Genomic DNA, 26,850 nt, shown 5'->3' with positions numbered 1-26,850 from the left:
AAGTTATGAATTATTTTTTGATATAAAGTTCTTAGACCGTCCTGTTTAGGGACCGGGGTGACACAACTGAACAAGTTGGAGGACCTAAACGAGTGATCTGCAAGTTTAGGGACCGGGATGACACGGTCTGACAAGTTTGAGGACCTGAATGGTCGATTTGCGAGTTTAGGGACCGAGATGACACAGCGGTACAAGTTTAGGGACCGGTGATGGACTTCACTCTTTATTTTATTATGACTTGATTCGTCATCAAATGTTCTTTAAGCATGACATAAATATTTTTATATTTGTACAAAAAATTTGAATAAAACGAATAGTCGTTGATCGAAAAGTCAACGACGTAATACATTACGGAGAGTATTATTTAGCTTTTACTTAAACTTGTTAGGCTAATCGACGGGTTCTGATCCCTTCTTAACTGCAATTAAGATCAGCTCGAACCGTTAATGCTCAGCCGTTGGATCTGCGGCGGAGGCGGGCGGCGGAAGCAGAGGTGGTTGTGCTCTGCTCCGGCCCGACGGACTCCACGAAGGCGGCGGGGGAAGGAGATGACGCGGGGGAGCGGCGGAGCTTGGAGACCGCGGAGAGGAAGCCTCTCGGCAGCGGCGGCTTCTCGCCTTCTCCGCGTTGAGGGCCACGACCGCCGAGGCCGAGCCGTCGACGCCGCCGGCAATTCGTCGCGGTGCAGAGTGCCGACGCTGATCTATCCTCGGCGAGGCGGCGACCGGGACGACTCCCTCGACTTCTCCCCATCCGGCCGGCGATCGCCGTGAGAACGTACGTATCCACTACTAGTGTTTTAGGAGTAGTTTATTTATTACGAACTTAGTATAGTTACTGGATCTGAGAATTTCAGTATTTCACTTCTTGATTCCTATTTCAGCCTTGCAATTTACTTGCTCCAGCAATATGAAGTGGAAAACAATTGATTTTGCTCTTATATAAGCCGGTTGTTTCAAGCCGTGTCAACTCTACAGAAAATCCTAACCCAGCCAATGTTCATCATGTTGATCCGATTGAATTGCAAATTCCAGTGCTATATTTTAGAAGCTCAACCATCTATAACGAATAACTTAGCGTGTGTTTGGTTCGACGGATTTGGTGGGTTGGGCTGGGGCCATCTCGTGTTTTAGGTGTTTAATTGGGTTGGACTGGATCAAAAGGAAATATTATGCATATATTTATTCGTGAGAAAACTGGTGGATATATCCAAAAGGGATCGTTCCATCCCTTTATATTCCTCAAACCAAACAAAGAATAGGACTCACTTCATCCCTCAAACCAAACAGAAAATAGGATCATCCCATCAAAAAATCAGGGATGGACCTAACCCATCCCTCTCCGTCCACAAATCAAACACGCGCTTAAGATATTGGCTTTTAAAATGAGTGTTTCATTTACCTCTATGCTTTGAGGTGATACCTGACTATCTTATAGAGGAGATTGCTGGGTTAAGTGAAACGTTCAGGCAGTGGTCACTTGATTAAAGTACAGTATATCAGAAAATAGCGTATGCTATTCTTCGACCTCCCGGTGATCGCCTCAGCGTGTCACAGTTGTATGCTACTCTTCTTCTAATATATTGATGTGTAAAGCTTTTGCGCGTTCGCGAAAAATATCAGAACATAGTGAATACAGTAGAGATAATAAATCGACAGTAGAGTCATTAATCTAATCTCCATGCTAGAAGTATATCCCATTTTACACCGACGGCTGTATACTAGATACACTTAATACTTGTATTGTAGAAACAAATGTAGAGTCACCATCTCCGCCAACGCCAACGAGGCAACATCTCATGTTCTCAACAGTAACTAACGTACACAGTGCTGGCCTGGTGCTGGGCCCCCATGCTAATGAGAACTTCATGGATAGAACGGAAGCATAGATTGAAGTGCTTTGGTTAATTCCTCTTCAGTGGGCAACTCCTGCATCAAATTGAGAAGATTGTAGCAGGAGTCAAACTCAACACTTGAAGGTACAATTGCAAACAGATAGATACTCTTATGAAAAAGATTACCAGTTTCAGATACCATAAACAGCAGCAGACGTTGGCTAGAATGAATTTGCATTTTATCTGTACACCCTCTTGATCAATACACAGAATTTCTTTTTTTTCCCTTTTTTTTTTTTTTTTTTTTTTTTTTTTTTTTTTTTTGCAGGGTGACAGGAAAATTGGAAATGCCTGTGGTTGCTGCGAGTCTAGCTGGCAATACTATAAAAAGGTAAATTGTGAAACATGTTTTTTTTTTTTTTGCATCTCTCGAAACTTTTTAAACCTTGTTAATTTTATTGACCACAGTCCACAGGATTGTATACAGTAGAAAGGTGTGATCGTACACAGGGCTCACATTTTTGGACCAAAAATTTTGAAATTCTCCACATGTCAGGTTTACTGGTGAGTATGGGTAAGATGTGCTTGTAGCTATATATTTTTTTTAGTAAATTGCACTTTGCACTGCGTAGATTGTACCTCGTTTCACTTTGCACCGAGTTTATTACGTACTTTTATTCTACATCAGGATCGATTGAAATAATTTTCACTTTGGACTATGCCATGTCATATAATTTAAAGGGAACTGTTCAAATTGAGAGAATTGTTTCCTAAATTTTGGTTCCCCTGAATTATCTTGGCATTTCCAAATAGTGAACCATGATACTAAGGATTTATCCATACATATAGCCTTTATTTTGCTCTCTGTTATAGAAGTTATATTTGACTGGCTTAGCACAAACATAAAAAGAACAGACACATTATCTTTTAAAAAAAATACATGTTTTTTATGTATGAAAAATTTGTAGTCTACACACATGTAGGGAAAATATTAATCTAGTTACGATGTTTTGTGCCTAAGACAAGTGGTAGGTGGACTAACCTTGATTTTAAGATAGGGTTCCAGCAAATCTAGGACACCTTCTTCTTCCCATATCAAGTTTTTCCATAATTTCACATCTTCCAATTGTAGCTCCCTCAGATTCAGGGGTACTGTTCCCTTTTTGAATGGAAGGCTCATCAAATTTGGACAACCTGTAAATTTCAGGGTCTCTAACTGTGGGAACGTCACATCAGAATCGCAAATCTTCTCCAACCCATCCAGGTATGCAAAGCTTAGATACCGTAGGCATGGGAATGTCGGAACCGTTGACTTGTTCATGTTGTGCCCAAAGGCTTGCGTGATACTGTTGCAGTAACTTACCTCTAAATGTTGAAGTTTGGACAAATACATTGTACAAGAGATGTTTTTTAGCCGGTCGCAGAAGGACACCCTCAAAACAGAGAGGCTGGGAAACATATCATGTGGACTTAGTCGGAAGCACTTAATATGTTTTAACATTTTTAGATTAAACAACTCGATCTTCTTGAGAGCCTCGAAACAATAATTCGGTGCTTCAGCGCCTCTAAAAATTTCTATTACGTTCATGTCGCTATCTGAAACCTCCAGGTAATTTAAAGTAGTTCCAAGCAAGTTGTCTTGAAAAATACTTTCCGACAGCCGGAACAATGCACATGACTGTTCCATTTTCCGTAGAGCAACTAGCCTTAACGGGAGGTTACAGCATTGGCTTAGTAATTCATACTGGAATGAGCCTTCAATAACAATATCGACTTCTTTCAAGTTATTTATGGCACCCAACTCAGGTAATATTGTTGGGACATACTCCACTGGAGACATCGTTATTCCTTCTCCGAAATACATATTCAACAAGTCTAGCACTTGCAATTCTGTCAGACTAGATATGACCCCGTCTGGTATTGTCTTTATGTTGGTACCTTGCAGATACAAGAATTTGAGTTTAATGAGGAATCCAAGACACTTGGGCACTTCAGATATTGAAAAGTTGTATGACAAATTGAGGTACTCCAAATTTGTTAAGGAGCATAGTTCTTCTGGTATATTCTCGAGTTTGTTCCAGCTCAAATCAAGGTATGTAACTGCAATGAATCTCTGAATAACTCTAGCAATATTTGCATCCAATGAATTCTGTTGAAGACATAATATTTTGAGTTCTGAAAGATCCTGATCAATGCGAACGGTAGGAAGTTTTGTCATGCTATTGCACATCAAAGAGACACACATAGCCTTGTCCCAATGAAAGTTATTGAATAGATCCCAGTTTGCTGGCGATGGTTCCACTAGAATTTCCGGAGGCGATATTTTGAAAATGTTTGGAAAATGTCCTGCATTTCTGAAGGGACCTGAGCTTACCCTTCCAGTGTGAACAACCCACTTGCCATGAGATATCCAAAGAGCGGTATCACGGATCACATTTTGCATTTTAACATCATTGTTTGGACCACTTTCTAATAAACATGCAGCTTCAAGGTCGCAAATTAGCTTATATGCTTCGTTGTATGAAGATCGTATATTAGGCTCATCCACTAGACCTAGACCCATCCAACACTGAACGAGTTCATCCTTTCGAATATTCTGATCCACTGGCCACATTGAGCATGTCAAGAAACATTGTTTCAATGTATCATTTCTCAGACTGTCATAACTGAACTTTATCGGTTGGTAAACACCCTTTTCCATGTTTAAGGGATTATCCTTATGACGGAACAAATCATGCATCTCACGAATTGCATCCTCCCATCCTGTTGGATGATGTCTTGAGGACATTGCTCTTGCTGTAGTTATCAAGGCCAATGGTAGGCCACTCAGTTCTTTAGCAAGAGTATTAGCGAGTTCTTCAATACGAGGGCTAGAGTGAAGAATCCCCATATCAACATTTTGTCTAAATAAATAGATTGCCTCATCTTGCTCTAAACAAGTCACTTTTATCTTTTTGCTCACTGCCATTTGACCGCATATATGTTCTGATCTTGTAGTAAATACCACTTTCTGTCTAATTTCACTTGAGTTTCTAAGGGGAAATGGGATGCCTGCTTCTTTTGGGTCAAGAATCTCCCTGAGGTCATCCACCAACAGAAGGAAACTTCTTTTCTCAAGGAATTTCGAAATCCTGGTAACAAGTTTTGCGTCACGGTCGTCTTGGTTTATCCCCAGCCTCCTTGCAATCTGTTCCCTGATGTTTCTTGAGGCCGTGACAAAAATGACAAACTGAAAGTCAGAATGTTCATGGAATGAGTTGTTGATCTTCTTTAGAATATGTGTTTTGCCCACCCCAGCTGCACCCCGTATTCCAATCATTTCCACTGAATCATCCGCAATGTACCGGAGAGCATCCTGAAGAACAATGTTTTGGCTTCGCAGTTCAAAAGACTGGATTGGGATGTATTCGGTAGGGGTTTGGAGAACATCGACAACAATATCGCTGGGCTGATTGTCAAGGCATTCTTGGACCTCATGAAGCTTCTCAGCCGCACTCTGGCTAACATCTAAGTTCAGTTGGTGTTGCCCACATATTATTTCTGCAGAAGATGTGATGCTATCCACTCTACGTAGCCACGAGATCACCCCATTCGTTGGTGTCTTGCCATTTCGCTCTGCAATCTCAATCTTTTGGCGGACTTCGTTGCTCCTCGCAAGCATATTCTCGGTTGCCACCTTGAGATTCCTCACAATTGTTCCTTTCTTGAAAGCAAAATGAACAGAATTGAGTTAATGTTAAGGATTGGAGCTAAGCTAAGATTAAGTCAAAATATCAAAGACAAATTACAGTTGAACTCCAGTAAAGAGTTATGTCGTTCCTTCTCTTTTTAACGCTTTGTTTCGATAGGAGTCTCTTTCCTTGCCTGTGTGTGGACAGGGTCTGGTGATCATTTTTCAATGCTCATGTAGCTATGATAGGTCACAGTTTATTGTTTGGCTATTTGTCGGTTTCTGACATTTCCTCCTTAAGATTTAAAACTTGATGTGATTCAACCCTTTAACTCTTCAAACCATCTAAAAATTACTAGCCGCGGGTCCAGTATAACTTGGTCATAGTGCTAACATGGTAATGGTTTTGCCAATTTGGTGATGACATGGTAGCCAATTAGCCAATAAAAACACAAAGGATCGGATGACCAGGCTGTACCGGGGGAGGCTAATTAACGAGTGCTCACTAGAAACATAAGTATATCATGAGGTACCACTTTTTCTATTGTAAATTTGGTACCTCTGGGTACTTGTATACTATGAGGTATCAAATTTTATACTAAATTTTTGGTATCTTATGGTACCTCCTCAAGGACCGTAAAGCTGCTCTAAGAAATAAGAATGATTTTATCATCTTGAGAAAGTACCGGAAGATACCACATTTTGTTTACCTCCAGGTACTAAGTGGTTATTTAGATTAATACCATTTTAAACCATACCATTTTTTAAATAAAGTTGTCAAAGATGTGCATCCATTTATTTTTTTTATCAAACTTTGGTAATACACAACAAATCCTGCCAAAACTTGGCAATATTGTCAAATTGCCAAAATTTGGTAAGGTTTATTTAGGCTACAATCTGAACAGCCCCTAAGTACCTCAAGATACCAAAATTGATTTGGAGGATGGAAGAATATTCAATAATGTAAAATATACTTCGATCTGTCCCAAAATAAATCACTTGCTAGCTTCTTACCTATCCCCAGTCCACGAAACATGAAGTTTTATCCCTTCAATACTTTTTAACTATCAACCCACCTACTTTTTATTAATGAAGGTTACTGTAGTTTTTTTTTGTTTCCTCACTACTAAAGTTGTATTGGGGATGTGGGAGTTTGATTTATTTTAAGGACATAGAGAATAGTTCTCCAAACATAAAAATCCTTAACCAAGATAAGAGTTCACAGCACACTTACCAGAGATAATTGGTCCTCATCCTGCAGGTGAGTAGTATCTGATGTCTTCACTACAAAAATGGCATCTTCCCACCGCTTCGGATCTTTTCTCCCGCGCATTTCCTTGCCGAAATGTATCAACTGTGATGCAACACCTTTCAGTTCCTTCACGAGTTCTTTGGCAAGATCTCCGATGTGGGGATCAGAATAGAGACCCTTGTGACCATTATATTCCATAAACAGCTCGCGTGCTTCGTCGTCCTCTAACACCTCCACCTTTACATGTGTCGTCACATTCATCAGTTCGCATATGGTTGGAGACCTTGTTGTGATTACCACTTTCTGCTTAAGTTGGCCTTCGTTCTTAAGGGGATATGGGATACCAACTGATCCCATCTCCAGCTCTCCTCCCCAGAGGTCATCCACTAATAGGAGGAAGCTTTTCGCCTTGAGAAATCGCACTATCCTGTTGGCCCGTGTGACCGAATCACCGTCTCGATTCAAGTTGATCCTCTCCATGATCTGAGTCTGGATCGTCTGCACCGAACACCCTCTTGTCGCTGTGACAAAGATGACGAGACGAAAGGTAGAGTCTCCGACAAAGTTGTTGTTGATTCTCTTTAGGAGGTGTGTTTTGCCGACTCCACCCGGACCGCATATCCCGATTATCGCCGATGGCCCCTCGGTGATGCACCGGAGCGCCTCCTCGAGTATACTCTCCTGGCTATGAATCTGGACAGACTCGATCGGGATGTTCACCGCAGCGAGTGCGGGGGGATCGATTGTGATCGGGCTCGGAACAACCTCGTACGATCTCACAATCGCGAGCCTCTCCGCTGCACGCTTGCTGATTCTGTAGTTGGACCAGAGATTGAGGGAGCAGCCGCCGAACATTCTGCATCTCTGCTCGTAGCGTCCACGGATCGTGTCTGCAGAGAGCCTGGCACTCTCCACTCTGTCCAGCCATTGCCGTGCTTCATGGGTTGGGATCATTCCGCCGTCCCGATCAGCAGCCTCGATCTGTCGAGCAATGTCGTGTCTCCTGGCGACCAGATCATCCGTATGCGTGATGAGATCCTGCACATTCCTACGGATGTTGAAGGGGTAAGCTGCTTGCTTCAACAAACTATTCATGGCTGTGCCGACCGTAGGAGCAACTAGCTAAGCCAGCGGCTGTAATTCCATTATTGTTTGGCACTGATTTGGTGAAAAAAGGACCAGCGATGGAATGCTGCAAGATAGTAAGCGCATTAGTTCTTTCAACAGCTAAAACGGATTACTTTCCTCCGTCCCTAAATAAGTGCAATTTTAGCTAGTTAAAGATATTAGACAAGAGATTAGAAGACTACACTGTCCTTCGTTAATACGGAGAGAAATGATTTTCTCTAGGAAAAATAAAGAACAGAGACTTTATCTAGAAAAATTGTATCATATGAAAGCTGTTTTTTTTTAATTTTCTCTAGAAAAAAAAGATGAAATTTGAGAAAAAGGAGGAACACAATGCTCAAGATGAAATCTAGTTTATAGCTGATTTGTTTTGTTCAAAGGCTAGAACCATTAGAGATAATACCTTCCAATTGGATGCTGAAATGGAAATTGGAATGCAGGAGCTATGAGGAAAACATCGTCGGAGATGGAGATCTAATGGCATAAGAGGCGCTGGAGATGGAGTTATAAGGCGAAGAGACTTTCACATATACTACCTCCGTTTCAGGTTATAAGACTTTCTAGCATTGCCCATATTTATATAGATGTTAATAAATCTAGGCACACATATATTTCTAGATTCATTACCATATATATGAAACGGAGGAAGTATATAATAAGCTGTAGAGAGCTAGTGGATGAAAAATATTATATGTCAAACTATGGGTGATGAAAAAAGCTATGTGTCAATCGTATGGATGGTATATGGGAAAAATAATCTTTCATGCGACACACATTATATTTTAGTGAACATTGAAATGGCAAAACGTACCACGGGCTTTAATTTGGGGTAGGAATATGTGTTTTTAGATTTGCAACTTGCAAAGCGCAGAAAAAATAACTGTTTGGATATATTATAAGAGAAATATATAGAAATTAGGTGAGAGAGATAGATGTACTAAAGGAAATTTTCTAATAGGTTTGACCTTATGCTAACTTCCCCCAAAGTCTACATGCAAAGCCATTTTTTTAAGTGAACCAGAAGCTCTGCTATGCATTAAAGAAAGAAAGAAGAAGAATTAGGATTGCGACATTTTGCCGAAGCTCCACGCCCGGACGCTACTAGGGAGCAAAGCTGGATATATATATATACTCGTTCGTTTTAGGTTGCAAGATGTTTTTGACTTTGGTAAAAGTTAAACTGCTTTAAATTTAACCATGTTTGTAGAAAAAAGTAGCAATATTTTCAATCCAAGATAAATTTATTATGAAAATATATTTAATTATTGATTTGATGAAACTAATTTAGTATTATAAATATTACTATATTTATCTATAAACTTAGTCAAACTTAAAACAGTTTAAATTTAACCAAAGTCAAAACGTCTTGTAATCTGAAACGGAGGAATTACTTAGAAAATTAGTGTGCCGGTTGGCCCATTTTCTTTATAACCCGTTACATTGTTCAACGCGTGTTTGAAACATGAATTTTTTATAATATATGTGTAGTAGTTAGTTCAGCTTTCATCAAAAGATATATTTCTTGCATATCATTCTATGACTACGAGCATAATCTTCTGCAATGTTATTATGGGATTGTGTGTGCTCTACGTTTCCGATGGACGATTGATTATAGTTGTTGAGTTTCTAATAATTACTTGAGTTAATTAAATATTATAAAGTATTAAGAGAGATATATACTAGTAAAACTATATCTATAGCTAACTATTTGTTGATGCGAAAAACACACATTGGCTTAGGAGATCTGCTTAACTCCAGTGTAGGTTCAAAGGTTGTTGAGAATCGGACGTGCCAGTCAGCTTGATCCTGCAACTGACAAGATATACAAACAACAGATCAATGAGCCGATCGGCTAACAAGCCGATAGAGTAATTCCAGCCGATGCCAATTCCAGCCGATAGCGATAGGTTTTTGAGCTATCGGCTATGCGTCCAATGGAGATAATGATGCAAAGACAATCGGCTGATGGTATTAAATAATATAATCCAGTAGAAACCAATCGGCTAACAATATGATATGATAGAATAAGTATTGATCCGATGGTTAAAGCATACATCGGCTGGAGGTCCCATGTCATAAAATCCACAAGATTAAATTAAACAGTGAAACCTTTGTTGTTATCGGCTAAATCCAACTTATATATATGAGAAAATTCCTTCCATACCCCTAAAATTTTAGCCGATCCCTTCTATGCCCCTAAATTTTCTTCACTCCCTTGTATACCTCTGAATTTCGATTTGGATCCCTTTCATACCCTTGCCGTCAATTGACCGTTTAATAGGTATAGAAAAGTCAGCTTTACCCTTCAATACATGAGGAATATGTAGAAATTTGTAGACTATATTGTTGGAAATATAGAAATTTGTTGTGTGATTATAATATTCGTAAGTTTGTTGTACATAGACATTTTAATAAATATTAAAAAGTATGTATAGCATTTTCTTTAAATAATAAGCATAGTTTTGGAAAACATTCCTAATATATAGGACACAGGAAAAAAAATGTTGATCTAAGTACCATAAAAAAATGCTACATATACTCTTTTAATAAGTAAATAAATATTAGTTTTTATGTCATTATGTAAAAATAAACTTTGAAATGAATAATACCTTGTACAATAAAATCATGAATATAATAGTCTTATATAACAAAATTATACACTTCCAACAATATAGCTAGTCTACAATTTCCAGATTTCCTTCATGTGTAAGGGTAAAATGGTCATTTTCATAGGAATTAAACATTCAACTAACGGTCAACTAACGGAATAGGTATGAAAGGGATCAAAACCAAATTTCAGGGGCATACAAGGGAGTGGACAAAACTCGGGGGGCGTAGAAGGGAGTGGCTAAACTTTTAGGGGTATAGAAGGAATTTTCTCTCTATATATATGTAATCTTTATAAGCCGATGCAACGTCCAGATAATTTATCGGCTAGCACCCCGATAAAACACTAGCATGAACCTATCGGCTTAACAAAATTTATATTATCAACAACAATCTAGTAGGTCGAACCTAACCGATGCAGCATGAGATTGTATATCTATCTATCTATCTATCTATCTATCTATCTATCTATCTATCTATACATATACTAATTGGGCACTTTTAGGAGCTCCCACGTTAATCAGAAAGATCCGACCGTCTATTAGATTAATTGTATAATTAGAACAGTAGATTAAAACGATTTGATAAAAGGATTCCACATCGTGGGTCCTGGGCCAAACTGAAAAGCCTCTTTAACTATGTGGGCCCTTTTCAATGTCTACTAACTGCAGCACTCAGGAGAAATTAAACAACCATCGATGGTTTATCTCTAAGCGAATTAATTGATCAAATCAGATGGGATCATCAGAACACATGGGAGCGAGCGAGAACGAGATGGAATCTGCCATCGAGGGGGATCCGCTGCATACATCAACCGGCTGGAATTGTTTTTTTTTTTTTTCACCATCGATCAAGATTAAGTTTCCGACGGAGATGACACCAATCAGGGAAAGGTTCGTTTGCAGGTAGCTCTCTTACTCTGATCTCAAGTTGCAGCTTGATTTGGTTTCCTCCATCGGCCACGCTAATCCCACTAGATCAGATGCAGAGCAAGGGAAGTGGTGCCGGACTATCCTCGCCAAGCATACTGCCCCGCTACCACAAGGATGTGCCTGCAAATCCCTATCCCAACAAGTGCAACCCCATAAGTCTGGTATGAATTTTGTAGTCAAATTAAGGCACAATCGATTTATGATTTTATTGAAATAATTAATGAATTGTTTGTTGATGTTTTGACCATAGAATGTGCTATTTGATATTCTGTCGACCTAGCAGGTTCTGTTTCTGATTTTGATTCATGATCTATATTTTTTCTGAAGACAACCTAATCCCTCCGTCCCAAAAAAAAGACAAACCCTGAATTTCCGTGTCCAATGTTCGACTGTCCGTCTTATTTGAAAAAATTATTAAAAAAATTAAAAAGACGAGTCATGCATAAAATATTAATCATATTTTATCATCTAACACCAATGAAAATACTAATTATAAAAAAAATTTATATAAAACGGACAGTCAAACGTTGGACACGAAAACCCATGGTTTTTTTTTTGGACAGAGGGAGTATGAACTAAATATTCAATTTAATTTTCAAATGTTATGTCTATATGTCCGGTCTACACGTACACTGTATAAATACTAGCTGATTTTTTGCATATTGAACGTGCTTATTTTTGCCTGTTGGATGAGCTCTGTTCCCAACAGGCAACGGCAAAAACCCCAGAGTAAAAAAGAGTTGTCTAATGATGATTTTGTGTAGATAACATAGACGACTGATCTATGTTTTCCAAATGCACTCTATGAACTATAATATGTCGTATAGTTTACTGTTGATGTTCTTTTAATTTGTTTAGATTTTGTCGCCATGTCAATAATTTAATACATGGATACATTGACAAATATAACTTAACAGTCTATTTTTATAACTGCAGTGGCATGTGACATGCATCAACCGTCGAAAAGAAACACGGAAAGTCAAGGTCAGTGTAATGGAACTCTGGGATGCCATAAATCCCAACATCAACAAAATTATTAGCCGTCAACATTATACGGATTGATGAAGAGGTTAGTATATAAATTCCTTTCACAAATAATGTTGATATTTATTTATGTCTTAGCACTTATATTTTTATAGACAAATAAATATGCAAATAAATATTTCAATTTAAATTTAATAACAACGCCATTTGAGATTTAATAATTCCAATTTTAAAATTAATAAATATGAAATTGTTCACATCTTCATATGAAATTCCAATTAAGATGCCAAACATTTTTTTTATATTAACAGATTATATTAGCATCGGTTAGCTCAAAAAGATTTAACTCGACCGTCGATCGTATAAAAATTCCATGTTAAATAAATATGCTATTCAAACAATCATGGACAATTCAATCTATTGGTAGTTTATGATTAATACGATTAATGAACCTTAATTCCAAGGTCCCTTTGAATCGCAGGAATGGAAAAATAGAGAAATAGAAAAAACACAGTATTATGATAAGAAATGCATGTTTAAAACAAATGATTGCAACATATATAAAAAACACAGGAATGACCATTTGATTGGACCACAAAAAAAACATAGGAATCAGATGAAAGAGATAGATTCAAAGGAAAGTTTCTAAAGAGATTAGAGATCTTGCTAAATTTTCCCAAAATCTCCATAGGATTAATCAATCCATAGAAATTCTAAAGGATAGGATATGATTCAATCCTTTGTTTCAAAGGCTTTCATAGGAAATTTCCAATAGAATTGAAACCCTCCAAAATTTCTTTGTTTTTCTTCCAAATCAAAGGGGCCCAAAGTGAATTATAGGCTATGTTATTGTTCTTCTAATGCAGTCTAAGCCGCAATATTCCTTTTTTTTTATAAAATTTAAGCCACAATAATTTTAGAAAAATACATTTAATACAAAATCTAAGTGGCATTTATAATATCAACAACAGTAACCCGTGCAACGCACGTGTTGACGACTAGTGATAATCTAATACTCGATGAGCCGATAGATCTGTCTAATGTGATGGATATAACAAATCTATTTACAACAGCATTGTGATTGTAGAGATATATCGGCTAAGACAGAAGATCGGACTTAACCGAGACAGTTCCAACTAAACCGATGCATCTCTAAACACAATGCAACTAGAGATAGAATTGAGATATCAGGTAGGCAAATATATCAACCAAACCAGAGCGATCCAAGAGATCAAAGCGATGTAGCCTTGAACAACACCAACGTAGCCGATAGATTCACCAGGGCCGGCGGAACGTAGGACTTATCCCTTCGCCGGAGATCGAACTGAACTGTTGCAGCCCCGCGTCAGGTGCCAAGTTCCGCGGGATGATAAGTAAAACCTCGATAAAGAGGGTGGCGATGCGCCGAGAGTAATTGTATTGATCGAGAGAGATTACAATGACCCCAGGTGTACATATTTATACCCATGGGTAGATACTAGTCCTTGTAAGACAAGAAAGAAACTTTCCTAAAGATAAAAGGAAAACATAAAGTCCTTATCGGACACTAAACACACTTTCCTAAAGATAAAAGAAAACTAACAAACTATTCCTAATTAATAGATAAACTGTCATATTGCATCATTCTTGAACTCGAACTCTTCTAGATAAGCTTCCTTTAATTGATCCGACTGCACCAAGAACACAACTGCTGGCGACTTGACAACTCACATCGGCTAATCCCAGGACTTTGAAGCCGATACTGACTCTAAGCCGATGTGAACTATAAGATTTATTAATGCGTGTGAACTATTAGATTTATTAAAGATAATATGCCATTCTTTTACAGCTATCGCTTGAATCTAGTTTAAACTTTAAATATTTCTCTTTTTTTTGAAAAGTTAGGACATTGTCGAAGTTTTATATTAAGAAGAAAATACCCTATTTTAAAGAGAAAACATAATCAAACCTTAAAACTCCAAGTTTTTCATGTCATAAAGCTGGAAGAGCCCACCTTTAGTTTATTGAATATCTGATCTCACTAAAAACTTTTCATGCGCAACTCTACACTCATACACGCACAAAGAGACAAAAACAAGTGAGCCTAACATTTTTCTTAGGACTTAAAGTTTAGTGTGTAAAGTCATGCACCCACAACTTTACAACCATATCACCGGTGTTTTTTTTGAGGGGAAAGGGCACGAGCTATGCCAATTTCATTAAAGAAGAGAATGCGAGAATACAAACAACCCCTTACAAGTTTTTGGATCTAGATCCCGTCAAAACACTAGGCGGGGAAGACATGCGATTTGAAGGAAATGTAAAGCAACAAGCATCAAAATACGACGCAATATCTTCTAAGTGACATGAGCTTCATTGAAGGTCTTGCACATTTGTATAATTGACTCCACCACTTGTGAGACCGTGTTGTAGGTGCCATTAAAGATCCTGTTGTTTCTTTGCAACCATATTCCCCATGCCGTGTAGATGATGAGGCCATCTAGGTTTCGCCTTTGCTCTTTGACAATTTTTTTTCCTGCAAGAATCTCACCATGCCAAGATATCTCCATTGAATAGGCTTGTGGCCAGCATTTGTTGTCCTAACTTGGACCAAATTGAGCTCCAAACCTGCTTTGCAAAAGCACATTCCATGATAAGGTGCCTAGCCGTCTCGAGCTCAATGCCGCATAGGGAGCAGATCGGACTGTTATCCCATCCCCATAGCTGAAGTTTGTCGGAGGTCAGGATTTTCTTATGTACCGTGAGCCAAGCGAAGAACCTACATTTGTTTCCTGTCTTTGCCTTCCAGAAGAAATTCGCTCTGTTGTCCTGTATGCTTCCTAGGAATTGGATTCGGTATGCCGAGCTTGGTGAGTATGTCCCGCCCGGCATCCACTTCCAGGTGATGGAGTATGTTGAGCTTTCATCCAGGTGGACTTGTTGGATTAAACTCCATAGGAGAATGAACTCTCTTACCTGAGTAGTCGAGTTCATCCTCCTCATAGGTCTAAGCCATCTGTTCTCCTGCAGCTCATGTGCTACTGTTCTGTTTTTTCTGGTCACCAACTGGTAGAGGGAAGGCGTTAATTCCTTTGGTGAAGCTCCCTGTAACCACCTGTCAAGCCAGAATATGGCTTTACCTCCGTTCCCTAAGGATATGATCGTGAAGGCCCTGAAGAGTTACTTATCAGTCTCGTCACATGGGAGATTTGAGCCTTTCCATGGTTTTTCTTCATCCATCCATTCCTGCTAGAGCCATCGAAGGCAAAGCGAGCGACCAAAGATTTCAAGGTTTGTCATACCTAGCCAACCTAGTTCTTTTGGTCTGCATACCTTCTTCCAGTTAACTAGACAATGTCCCCCGTGAGCTTGCTCAGATCCTGTCCATAAGAAGCCTCGGCGGATTTTGTCCATCTTTTTTTCAGCCCATTTTTTGAGAGGGAAGACTGTAAGATGGTTGGTTGGCAGCGCGGAAAGTGTAGATTTAATGAGGACAGCACGGCCAGACTTGTTCAGGAGTTTCCCCTTCCATTTCGGGAGTCTGGCTGAGAACTTGTCAATTAGAGGCTGGACATCCAATTTTCTTAGTTTCCTGATGTGTAGCGGAAGGTCCAGGTAGGAGCAGGGGAAAGCTTTTTGCTGCGCTGGGAAGAGGGATAGGACGTCCTGTAGATCCAAGTTTTCACACCTGATGGCATAGATCTCACTTTTACCTAAGTTCGTGATCATCCTTGTGGCTTGACCGAAGAACTGGAGAATGTTCTGTACCGTCTGCAATTCCTGTTTATCCGGTCTAGTGAATACTACAATGTCGTCTGCATATAAGGCCACGTTGAAGCGAGCCGTTCTATTATGAAGTGGTTTCAGGAGGCCTTCTTCCTGTGCTGCAACGAGGAGTTTTTGAAGAGGATCAATCGCTAGAATGAACAACATTGGGGAGAGGGGATCTCCTTGGTGTAGGCCCCGTCCGTGGAGGAAGCTGTTACCTGCCCTGCCATTTAGAATGATCTTGGAAGAGGAGCTCACTAGGATGGAGGAAATCCAGGATAGCCAATTTTGGCCAAAACCCAGTGCTCTTAGACAGTCCATGAGGTACGGCCAGCTGATCGAGTCAAATGCTTTTGTGATGTCTAGCTTCATGAGAACGCTGGGGTCTTGGTTGAGTGAAGTTCTTTTACTTTGTTGTTGATGAAGAGGAAGTTGTCCTGGATGTTCCTACTTTTATTGAAGACACTTTGGTTTTTGGAGACTAGATGCTGTAATTTCGGAGCTAACCTGTTTGCCAAGAGTTTGGAAAAGAGCTTTCGGAATGCATGAATGAGGCTTATCGGCCGATAATCGCTGACCCTCAAAGCGTTTTCTTTCTTTGGTAGAAGGGCAATGTAAGCTGAATTTAGGAGCCAAAGTTTGTGAGTGTGTGAATTTGCGACCTGATTGATTACCTCAACGATGTCAGCATTGATAATGTCCCAACATTTTTTGAAGAAAGCACCTATGAAACCATCTGGACCTGGGGCATTATCAGATCTTGCTTGAAAAATTGCTCTTTTTATTTCCTCTTCTGTGAAAGGCTCGTCGAGTTCGGAGAGGTCAAGTTCCTGTTCGGGGAGCAAACTAAAGTTAATGGCCGCTGAACGCTTCCTTTGTTCCCCAAGATACGAACATAAAAAGCTGAGGATTTCTTGATCTTTGTCTTCCTGAGTATGCGCCAGACCATTTTCTGGTTGGAGGTGCTGAATGAAATTCTTTCTTTTCCTTGCACTTGCCTTTATTTGAAAGAATTGTGTGTTTGCGTCCCCCGCTCTGATCCAAGTTTGCTTGGATCTCTGTCTAATTCGCACTCTGTCCAAAGCTGTTAGACGTAGCAATTTTTGCTTTAGGAACCGTCGGAAGCAAATTTCCTCCTGTGACAAGCTTCGTTCTTCATGGGCTAGGTCAAGTCTGAAGATTAGCTCACATGCAATGTCTATTCTCAATTTTAATCCTCTGACACTCTTCCTGTTCCATTCCCTGAGGGCTTTGGAAGTTCTAGCTAATTTGGTGTGGAGACTTCTGATTGCATCTGCGGCTAAAACTGGCTTGTTCCACGCCTGTTGGACAGTTTCAATGAAACCTGGGAGTCGGAGCCAGTATTGCTCGAATATGAAAATGTTGCTTTTTGGCCTGTCGGGGTTTGCTATGAGCAAGAGCGGGCAGTGGTCCGAGACCAGCGTGGAGATGGCCGAGAGGAGGCAATTTTGGAACCGTTCTTCCCAGCTTTGTGTGCAAAACATCCTGTCTTTCTTTGTTAAAGTTGGAGAATCTGTTTCACTGGACCATGTGTATCTTCGACCATTTAGTTTGATTTTGATCACTTCGAGTATATTGCGGGCGGCCCTAAAGGATTGCATAAGGCCCCTGCTAAGATTTGCATTGTTTTTGTCCGCATCTTGCACTATCAGGTTGAAATCTCCAAGGATGATCCAATTTGATCTCATTTCTTGCTTGATCTGTTTGAGCTCCTCCAAGAATTCTCTCTTTTCATTATCTAGTTGGGGGCCATAAACACTTGTTATACTCCAGCTGGAGCCATCTTCATTTTCTGTTATGGTTGCCGACAGCGTGTATGTGCCTAGTTGCACATCATTCAATTTGTATTTTGAGTCTGAAACAGCAAGCAGGATTCCTCCCCTGGTGCCCTGCACAGGGAGAAAACAAAAATTGCCGCCAAAAGCTGGACCTAGAATCCTGTCCACCAAGCCTTGATCAAGGAAATCAAGTTTTGTTTCTGGGAGGCAAACACAAGAGCATTTTACATCTTTTATTAAATTCCTAACCACCTGTTGACGAGCTAGGGAGTTTAACCCTCTCACATTCCAAATTACAATCGAGTAGTCGTTTGTAGACATGAAGGAGAAGCAAAACACCTGTAAAAAACAAATTGCAAGGTCCCTGGTCTTAGTTGTGAACCTGGGGAAGATCTGGCTCCATGAGCTGAGAGGGAAACATTCACAGAGTGGAGACACAGTTTGCAACACCCCCTTTCATACATAGACCAAGCCACATACCCTAGAACACAACTAGATGGATACATGAGGTTTGTCAGCTCCTCAAACTGTGACAACACAGGCACACTACAGATTTTAAGACATGCATCGACTGGTTTAGGACTAGAGTTACTAGGCAGTTGAGATAAAACCACCCAACAAAAGCATAACAACGACCACAAACTGATAATAGTGGTAAGATAAATCATCACTTGCTCTTCTTCTTGACCTCCCCAATGGCACAGCCCGCAACCAAGGAGGAGAAAGCTTCAATCACATCAGGGGTAAGCGGCTGCTTGAACAGCTTGACGTACTTCGCTGTGGCCTCCTCTTATCTCTTGCTATCAGGTGGAATCAGGCCGGCCCTCTTCATCAGCACCTCCTGTGCAAGATCACCTAGCCTGGAGGGACCAAGTCTAGAAGCAGACTTCTCCTCCAACATTAGGTCAGCAAGAGTTGGGACAAACAGAGCAGTGACCTGCAGCTGAGACAGGGGGTCCGAAGGTGGTGCCAACGGTGGCTGCGGAGGAAGAGGGGCCTCCGGCAGTGGGGGCTCTTCTTGAAGCAAAACCTGAGGCGGAACCTGAGCTTCGAGCGAAGCCAATAGTCCCTTTGTCGGCTGTGGGGTCTCGCGGGGCGGGGGGGGGGGGGGGTGACGACCACGCATGGGGAGACCTGGTCCTCTCCCTTCTGACCGGGGAACCCACCGCACGCCTGTAGCCACCACCGTCGTAGTGGCTTCCCCTGTTACCTGTCGACCTGGAAGAAGATTGCCTCAAGCGGAAGTTTCCTAGCGTCTGTGGGACATCCCAGCCCGACGCCCTCCCTCGTTCCCTCACAGGCAGGGAGCGTGAACGAGAGCGGGAGCGATCCCTGTTTAAAACAATGCCTAGAAGAAACCAGCTCGCGAGGAGCCCTCTGGCCGTCTTGACGCCCAGCGCCCAAATGAAATCAAAGCGCTTCGGGCCGTCATCATCGATGGAGATAGGGGAAACGATGCCGCTGGCCTAGATCTCCGGGCTGTACCTCCAAACCGGCTCCGTTGACGGAGGGCGGTAATCAAGCACCTGATCAAGGTGAACAAGCACCCGATATGCCAACAGCTTCAGCGGCCTCAGACGGCGCCGCTCAGGTTGGTCCTCGACTGGCCAGCTCGTATCCGGAGAGGCCAGCGGCAGAGGCTCCTCTAGCTGAAAATGAACTCCCTTTGGGATGGAGTCAGGATCATCAGCCTACAGCCAAACGCACATTCAAGCGATCTCGTTCTCTGTCCTCGGCTTATCAAGGTCTTGAACCAGGCAGCCCTCATCGAGAATATCTGCAATTGTCTCGACAGACCAAGCATGGCTAGGAATGCCCTCAAAGTAGACACGGATGCTGTAGTGCCAGTCAAGCAGGTCGGCCTGGATGCGCCTTGACCAGACCAGTGCTGATAGCTCCAAGTCCTCCATCGAGAAAGGGCTTGCCTCCACCATCCTGTCCCTGACGGAGCAAGACTGACAGGTGACAAGGTAGCCACCTTGGGGGAAGACGACAACCGTCAGCTCATCGCAAGGCACCTGGAACCTAGACGCCAGCAGCCTGTTTATCTGGCGCGCATTTGTCACTGGCATATTACCAATGACCCGGATCACCGCAGCCGACTTGGTGAGGAATCCTTCTTACTCCTTGATGGCCACCGTCCTTGGCAGACAACACTAGATGATGTCTTGCCTGTTCGCGGGGTCCCCACGGCGTGACATTGTTGGCAGCTGGGGGAAATTCAACCTGCTTGCCAGAGGAGGGGCCGGGCGCAGTAGCTAAACCCCTCTTTGCTTGGGCTGGCTTTCAGGACACCAGCGGGCGCGGTGGCCCGACGCGGCGCAAAGGATGCACCTTAGTGGCTCTCTGCAGTCAGCGATGCGGTGGTCCTTTGAGAGGCAGCGAAAGCACCTTCCGGCCGCCTTCCTTTTAAAGAGCTCAAGATAGGAAATCCTATTTGAATCCCTCTGCTTGACCCCTCTCTAGAGGCCAGTTGGTGAGGAAGCTTCAATGCCAGCTCCGACTTGAATGCAGGGGGAGGCAGAGCAGATTTCTTTCTCCACCAGTGCTTCGGCTTTACCTCCTGCCAAGCCTAACAGGGGGCGACGGAAACGCGCTGGGCGACGGATACGCAGTGCTGAGGACGATTCTCCAAGATTGCTTTGGGAAGGCGCGGGGCCGAAGTCGCCGCCATTGTTGCTTGTAGGAGGCCGGTGAAGCAGTAACTGTAGGCAACAACCGAGGGGAGGCATGAGAGAAGACGCCATCCCTCCGCAGGAGCGGAGAGTGCGCCACCTACTCAGGGCCCTCGGACAAGGCCAGATCGGCTAGAAGGACCTGTGGACGAAACAGATCTAGGGAGCCCCCGTCGGAGACATCACCGGAGAGTGAGCCCAAACTGACGCGTTCTGGGAACAACCTAGAGCTATCTGGAGAGAGGGGGCTGACAGAGGCGGGGGGGGAGGGGGTGGACGACGGCCAGGGGGTGGGCACTAGGGCCGGGGAGGCGCCCGGCGAGTCGCTCAGCGAGGACGAGAGCGTGGCTATCCTGTTATGGTTCCATCACCGGTGTTTTTTACTTTTACTATATTGATTAGACCACTTATTCTATTGTTGATGTCATTGTTACATGACATTAATCTGGTTAATAATACATCCTCAGGTGCAGCATGTAGAAGAAAGCAATTGGAGGTGGTGAACATGTAGAAGAAATCAATTGGAGGGGTGGTATTTTCGTTCTGCAACTTAAGCAGGTTGTCACATAAAACCACAAAAATTAATTACACCCTTTGCTCACCATTCATGGGGTGCGATGGTGCGAATATCTCTTCTTTTGGATCCTTGCATCAACGGGTCCTTGAAGGTCCATTTCAAGCACAAGAAGTGGAAGCAAAAGAAAATAAAAACAACGAAGTGCTTCAAATAAATGAAAAACGAAGAAGAAACTTTCGTGACCAACGGGTCCTTGAAGGTCCATTTCCGCGCTCCAAAGGGATCCTAGATGGGGCCTGAGGTTACAACTTTCTTCATGGACAGGCGCGACTTTGGGGATTTTGCTCCCCAAATGGGCTCGCTCGGGGAAGCCCTTTTCGGGGCTTTCTTGGTAGGGGTGTCCTTGCTCGGTGCTCTCACTGACCCTGGGGCAACGACAACCTCGCCCTCAACCCCCACCTAAGGTGCGTCTCGAGCATGGAAGATTATTCTCGGCCAAGAGGAATCGGGCAGTCCGGATTCGACATAATCGGCCCCCAGGTCGATGGAGTCATTGTCACCGTCATCATCATAGCACGGAAAGATCAACTTCCGCCTCTTTGTGCTCGGAACCAGAGCTGCCTTGCAACAGGCCTTTTCCCCTCCTTGCACGAAAGGGGCTTGGTGGGAGCAGGCAGTGTCCTTGGCGACTCTGAACCTTCCAAGGCGGAGTCGACGACTGCCTCTATATTAGTGGCCTATGACCGCCCCTGACTGTGGCGATCCCCATGGCGTCAAAGTTGGGGAGTTGGCTTTGGATTCACCCAGTTGCCATCCTCGCACAATAGAAAGACCCTCGGGGGATGTTTGCGGTTCGCCGTCAAGCCGCCTTACAGTGATGCACCCACCAACACGTCCAGCCCGGCCTCCTCCAAGTCATCGGGATGGGCTCAGTTCTTTCAAACATTCAACCCTCTTCTAAGTAGCGAGACTCCTCCTTTTATACTCTAAGGGGAGTCAACTATTACATTCTTGCATTTGGAAGTGACTATGCTTGATCTTGTCATTGTCCCTCTTGTTTCATCAGTTTGAACATGATCATTGCTGCTGATCGGGCCTACACTTGTGCCCCGGAAGGGCTGAGCAAGGAGCCCAAGATAGCTGGAGAAAGCTTCTCGCACCACCTGTCCTGAAACCGGGCTCGGTGGGCCCAAAAGTGGATTGGCAGCCCGCCTTATTGCTTCACGGTGAATTCATGCGCCGCTCTCCAGTGCGTGGCGCGTCACCCTACCGCTGTTCCTTTGGGTGACGTGGCTAGCTTGATTACTTCATATCTTGCCACCTCGTTCTTGCATGTAATTGAGCTGTAATCTTGAGTGGTAATTCTCTAGGTGCCGCCCTGGTACGGCTTAATGCCGCCGCTCACAGTCCAATCGCTGAGCCCACCTCCTTGCATAGACAGCCAAGAGGAGGAGATCCCGGGCTAAGCCCAGGGCAACAAGCGCCGTCACTGGAGTTAATAGGTTGAGCCCAAGCAACAAGCACCGCTAGGCTCACCTTTCAAGATGGCAATGATATGCCTAATCCTTACTTTGGGGCTATATTGTTTCCCCTAGCCGTTGTATTCTCACGCAGACCGCACTCCCAAGGCACGGTCCATGCTCGGGACATGGTTTGTGCCCGGGGCCCACAGGTACTCTCGGGACTCATACGCTTCCATGCCGTTTGACGAAAATCTTGTTAACTTTGACAAACTTCTTGAATATGTCGTTAATGAAGAAGTTCATGATATAGATTACCTTGGAGGATATGCCAATGTTAGATGTATCTACTTCAATACCTTGAATATATAGATATTGTACATTTCCGATCTCTTCTTGATACTTTGTAGATATAAATCTTGTATATCTCGGCACTCTTTTTGAGGCTTTTTAAATGAAAACCTTAAAGGGTATTGGTGCCCCAGACCCCGGTTGGATAAGGGCCCGGGTTCCCCTTCTACGCTAGCTATCATCTTCCACCTCCGTGGTTTCTGACCTAGCAATGAATTATATATGTGATAGAAAGTGATCTTGTAGGCTGACGGTGTCCTAGGCCCCGGAGGAATGGGACCCCAGTTCCTGTTTCTCCAACACTTATAGTATTTACACTAAATTTTTAAATAAGATGAATAATCAAACGTCATGAATAAGTCAACGGTGTCAGATATAAAAAAAAGGGGTTTGTAAGTTATAACAATTTTAAACACGAAAGGTTTGGAGTATGTAAGCTGACACAAATGCATACACATCTTGTTGTCACAGATTCTGAAGAGACAGATACTCTAGAGTTTTTCCTGAAGCAACGCACTGCTGGGTGCTGGCATTGCTGCTCCATTCTACAATTCCAATGACATGGTAATACTGAAGACAGCATGTGATGGCGCTTCTAGCCAAATTAAGGTGCTAGCTGGTCGTTGTTCCGTCCTTTAGACTGTGGTAGCTAGCTGTTCCTTGCATATGCGGCCCAACTAAAGATCAATATGAAGGGCCAACACTCGTATAGAGTATTTTTCAGTAGTACTGAAGCGAAGTTTCGCATTGCCCATAGTAGCCCCATTCTGTTATATAGTGGTGCTGCAAGAAGGGCCCACTTCACCCAAAACTCCATGTTCTTGCTTAGCAGGACAACGGGGCTGAGGACACATATTGCTATGGCAGTCTTGTGAGCAACCGGAGCTAGCACCATATACAAACCCACTGCGAAGGTAGCAATCAAGCAGGCGACCGAGGTCTCCATGCAGTACAAGGCTGTAACCAAGTAGGTCTTGCGGCTCCTTGAGTTGAACAGTGGGGATCCAGAGTACATGAGCCCAATGGTAGCTATGGCGGCGAAGATAAGTGCAAATGTGTTGGCCATGATGAAGGCATGAAAGGTATACCTCCCTGCAAGTGTTGGTGTACCTCCGTTGACGTGATCATCGGCTCTGTAGCCTCCAGGCAGAGCGAAAGTCGCACCGAACGTCACAGTCGCCAGCAGAACTGAGCCGATTGCTAGAGTTTGTGTCGAATCTCTCACCTTATCTGATTCCTCCTTTTCATCATGCTTGGTCAGCTGAGTATAACTCTGCTGAAAATGATCCAAACGACAAGAGCCGTTGGTAGCCCCGGCGAGTGCGAGCGAATCGTGTATTTTTGGTTCACTGTTCTGCAAAAGAAGAAGGAAAACAACCTCTCTCCAATTAATTACTAGAAAGCTTATTAATTACTATTCTTGAAAAATAAAAATTACTATCACAGTTGAGAAATAATTACCTGACCGTAGTACATTCCTCTGGGGATCTTGTACCGTGATATATCTAGAGGAGTTTCCCCATTGTTATTGGTCAAGTTCAAGCGTACCTGGCGATTCCCGAACAGCACGGAGAACATTCGGAGGCTCCCGGCCTGCACAGCAAGGTGCAGGGCAGTGTTCCCCTCGGCGTCTCGCATGTTCAGAACCCATGACAGCAGCCTGTTGCTGCAAGCATAACCGGCGACGTCGATCTGCCCTCTCTCGACGGCAACGTGAAGGAAAGTCCTCCGCTTGGCGTCGCGCAGGCCGGCGCAGCTGGGCGACGCGTCGACGAAGATGGCGATGGAGCCTACGGCGCCCACCGAGGCTGCTACATGTATCGGGTACAACCCGTCATGGTCGGCTTGGTACAGCGCGGCCGGATTAGCATCCAGGACGAGCCAGCACACGCTTCCTCGCGATTGTCTCAGCGCCGCAGCCGCGAAGAACGGCCTGATCAGTCCCAGCTGGGTTCGCACAACATCGAAATACTTGGCCGCCGCAAAGTGAAGGGGCGTACTGCCCTTCTCATCCCTTTCCGTGCTAAGATTCTTGTTCCATTTCAGTATCTTCCTAGTGACATCTGAAAATCGTGTACTCTCTTCTGTTTAGCGCTTATTTATTGATCGAGGAATTCATTATAAAGTATAACACAGTAGCATTTTTATCATCCAACATTTGGTGTCTCGAGATATCATATTTTGGACATAAGATCTCGGTGTCTCGAGGTACTAACTCGAGTTAACAAAAATTTGTGGTAACTCAAGATAACAAATGTTAGATGGCAAAATTGCTCTCAACACAAAAAGGGTACTTGCACGTAGCTACATTCTAGAGGACTAATAGATGTGCACCGAATAGAGCATACACAGAGAATATGGAAAAAGGAATTTAACGTACATAACTAAAAACAAATCGTAATATATACTCTAGGTGGACGGCATCTCATAAGTAAATTTGCAGTTAAATCTTACTTTTCGCCGGGCCACTTCAATTTTACTCGCAAATATCCGGTGCGAAAGAAAAGATAGAAGAGAAGGAGAAGAAGAAGAAGAAGCAAATATGTATATTTTTAAAGAAAACTTGCAAACTTTTAACCATCCAAAATTGAAGGAAGGGTACTTGTTGGTTGGTAGTTTGGTGATACCTGTGCCTCGGAGGACAGCAGCATGAAGAGCATTTTGTCCCTTTTGTCCAGAGTAAGAAAGCTTCTTGTTGCTCTTACTGTACAGCGTCTCCACGATGATGTTCTCCTGCAGCAAGATGGCTAAGAACAAAGGTGAGGTGCCGTCTTTTGGAAAACTGGCCAGCTCGGGATACTCCTGCAGTAGCAGCTCGACCATAGCATTATCCCCAATGCGAACAGCCTCATGCAAGGCCGTCTCCTTAAGCTCGTTTTCCGTTTCCAGCAGTTCCTTCACTCTGTCCGTACTCCCGCCATTGTTGCTGCTGCTGCTGCTGCTGTTGCCGTCGCCGCCACCGCCTCTGGCCAGATCAATGAGGCAAGAGACCATTTGGGATTTACCTGCCCGTGCAGCGCAGTGCAGGGGCGTGTCACCGTTCTTGTTTTGCTTGAAGAGGAGCTGCCTCGCCTTGCTGCACATAGTTTGAGCACACTTCTGAAAGTCATCATTCTCGCCATAGGTGGCCACCGCGTGAAGCACGGTGTCCCCATCAACTGCGACCCCTTCCAGCATCAGCATCTCTGCCAAAAGTGCTTCTGGGTCGTCATGAGGAGGGATTCGCTGCGTCGGCGTCGCTAAGGAGGATCTGTCGCTGGAGGTATATGCTGATATCAGGTCACGAAATCTCTGGCTTCCAAGTGCGAATGGTAGCACTCGTTGATCACCTGCTGCAACCTTGCTGTTGAGAAGAAGATCCAGTCCCTTGGGAGAGCCAGTGCAGGCCGTTGCTAGCAGTAGGGGATTAATGACCGCCGGGAGCGTATTCGCCAGCGGTGCTGCCGTGTTGTTGCCCGACGCCACCATCGAAGAATTAGAGTCTTGATTGCTCAATAGTTGCTGGCAATCACCACAGCTAAGCTAGCTAGTTGCCACCGTCAGTTTGGCATCCATGGTTGCTGCCGTGGGTGTGGGCGTGGGCGTGGCCGAGCTAGAACATGGCTCTCCAGTCTCCACTGCTCGACGCCATCGCCATTGCAAGGTGACAACTGCCAAGCCTTCTCTTCCTTGCGAGAAGCTCCGAGCTCAACTCAACATATGATTCCTTAAAAAAAAAAGAAAAGAAAAAAGAAGTCAACCTATGCCCAGGCCGTAGAGGACGGCAGCAGGACTTGCGTGTGCAATTGAATACACAAACCCAATTTCAACTTGCAAGTTGCAAACTGCCTTGCCGCCCCTCTTCATTCTTTCGGGTTTACCTGGCCTTTTAAGATCTGAAATCTGATCATTCAT

The 26,850-nt window shown here is 43.3% G+C and overlaps 1 protein-coding gene and 1 long non-coding RNA gene across 8 annotated transcripts; one reads left to right on the top strand and one right to left on the bottom strand.

Moving 5' to 3' along the window:
• The first annotated feature begins 442 nt into the window (after positions 1-442).
• LOC4346720 (uncharacterized) lies at positions 443-23,708 on the top strand. 5 transcript variants are annotated; one of them, XR_010735026.1, is made up of 12 exons: positions 443-777; positions 1,812-1,978; positions 2,163-2,225; positions 2,303-2,398; positions 3,042-3,098; positions 3,531-3,640; positions 3,780-3,926; positions 8,325-8,431; positions 11,227-11,396; positions 11,474-11,584; positions 12,360-12,492; positions 23,428-23,708. It is a non-coding gene; the product is annotated as an uncharacterized lncRNA (long non-coding RNA). The 5 variants fall into 5 exon arrangements; XR_010735028.1 differs by having other exon boundaries at positions 11,163-11,396; XR_010735025.1 differs by lacking the exon at positions 3,531-3,640 and adding an exon at positions 21,096-21,186 and having other exon boundaries at positions 1,749-1,978; positions 23,428-23,556.
• Positions 23,309-26,850, bottom strand: LOC4346719 (ankyrin repeat-containing protein At2g01680). 3 transcript variants are annotated; one of them, XM_026020193.2, is made up of 4 exons: positions 26,756-26,850; positions 25,584-26,662; positions 24,418-25,019; positions 23,309-24,310 (listed from the first exon to the last, which is right to left on the bottom strand). In XM_026020193.2, the coding sequence occupies exons 2-4, from the start codon at positions 26,422-26,424 to the stop codon at positions 23,606-23,608; spliced, it is 2,148 nt and encodes a 715-aa protein (XP_025875978.1). In that variant the 5' UTR covers positions 26,425-26,662; positions 26,756-26,850; the 3' UTR covers positions 23,309-23,605. The 3 variants fall into 3 exon arrangements, with proteins under 3 accessions (XP_025875978.1, XP_015611999.1, XP_015612000.1); XM_015756513.3 differs by having other exon boundaries at positions 25,584-26,800; XM_015756514.3 differs by having other exon boundaries at positions 23,309-24,305; positions 25,584-26,784.

Source organism: Oryza sativa, chromosome 9 (assembly GCF_034140825.1).
Source record: "Oryza sativa Japonica Group chromosome 9, ASM3414082v1".
Lineage (NCBI taxonomy): Eukaryota > Viridiplantae > Streptophyta > Magnoliopsida > Poales > Poaceae > Oryza > Oryza sativa.
The sequence above is the reverse complement of the archived record's forward strand: the minus strand, read 5'-3'. Positions and strand labels throughout refer to the sequence as shown.

What these genes read in the sequence shown, in the direction of transcription:
- LOC4346719 (XM_026020193.2), bottom strand. Translation starts at nt 26,424, where the DNA reads ATGGTGGCGTCGGGCAACAACACGGCAGCACCGCTGGCGAATACGCTC. An exon ending in TGCTGTCCTCCGAGGCACAG is followed by an intron (nt 25,020 to 25,583) that starts GTATCACCAAAC and finishes CACGATTTTCAG; the next exon opens with ATGTCACTAGGAAGATACTG. An exon ending in GAGGAATGTACTACGGTCAG is followed by an intron (nt 24,311 to 24,417) that starts GTAATTATTTCT and finishes CTTCTTTTGCAG; the next exon opens with AACAGTGAACCAAAAATACA.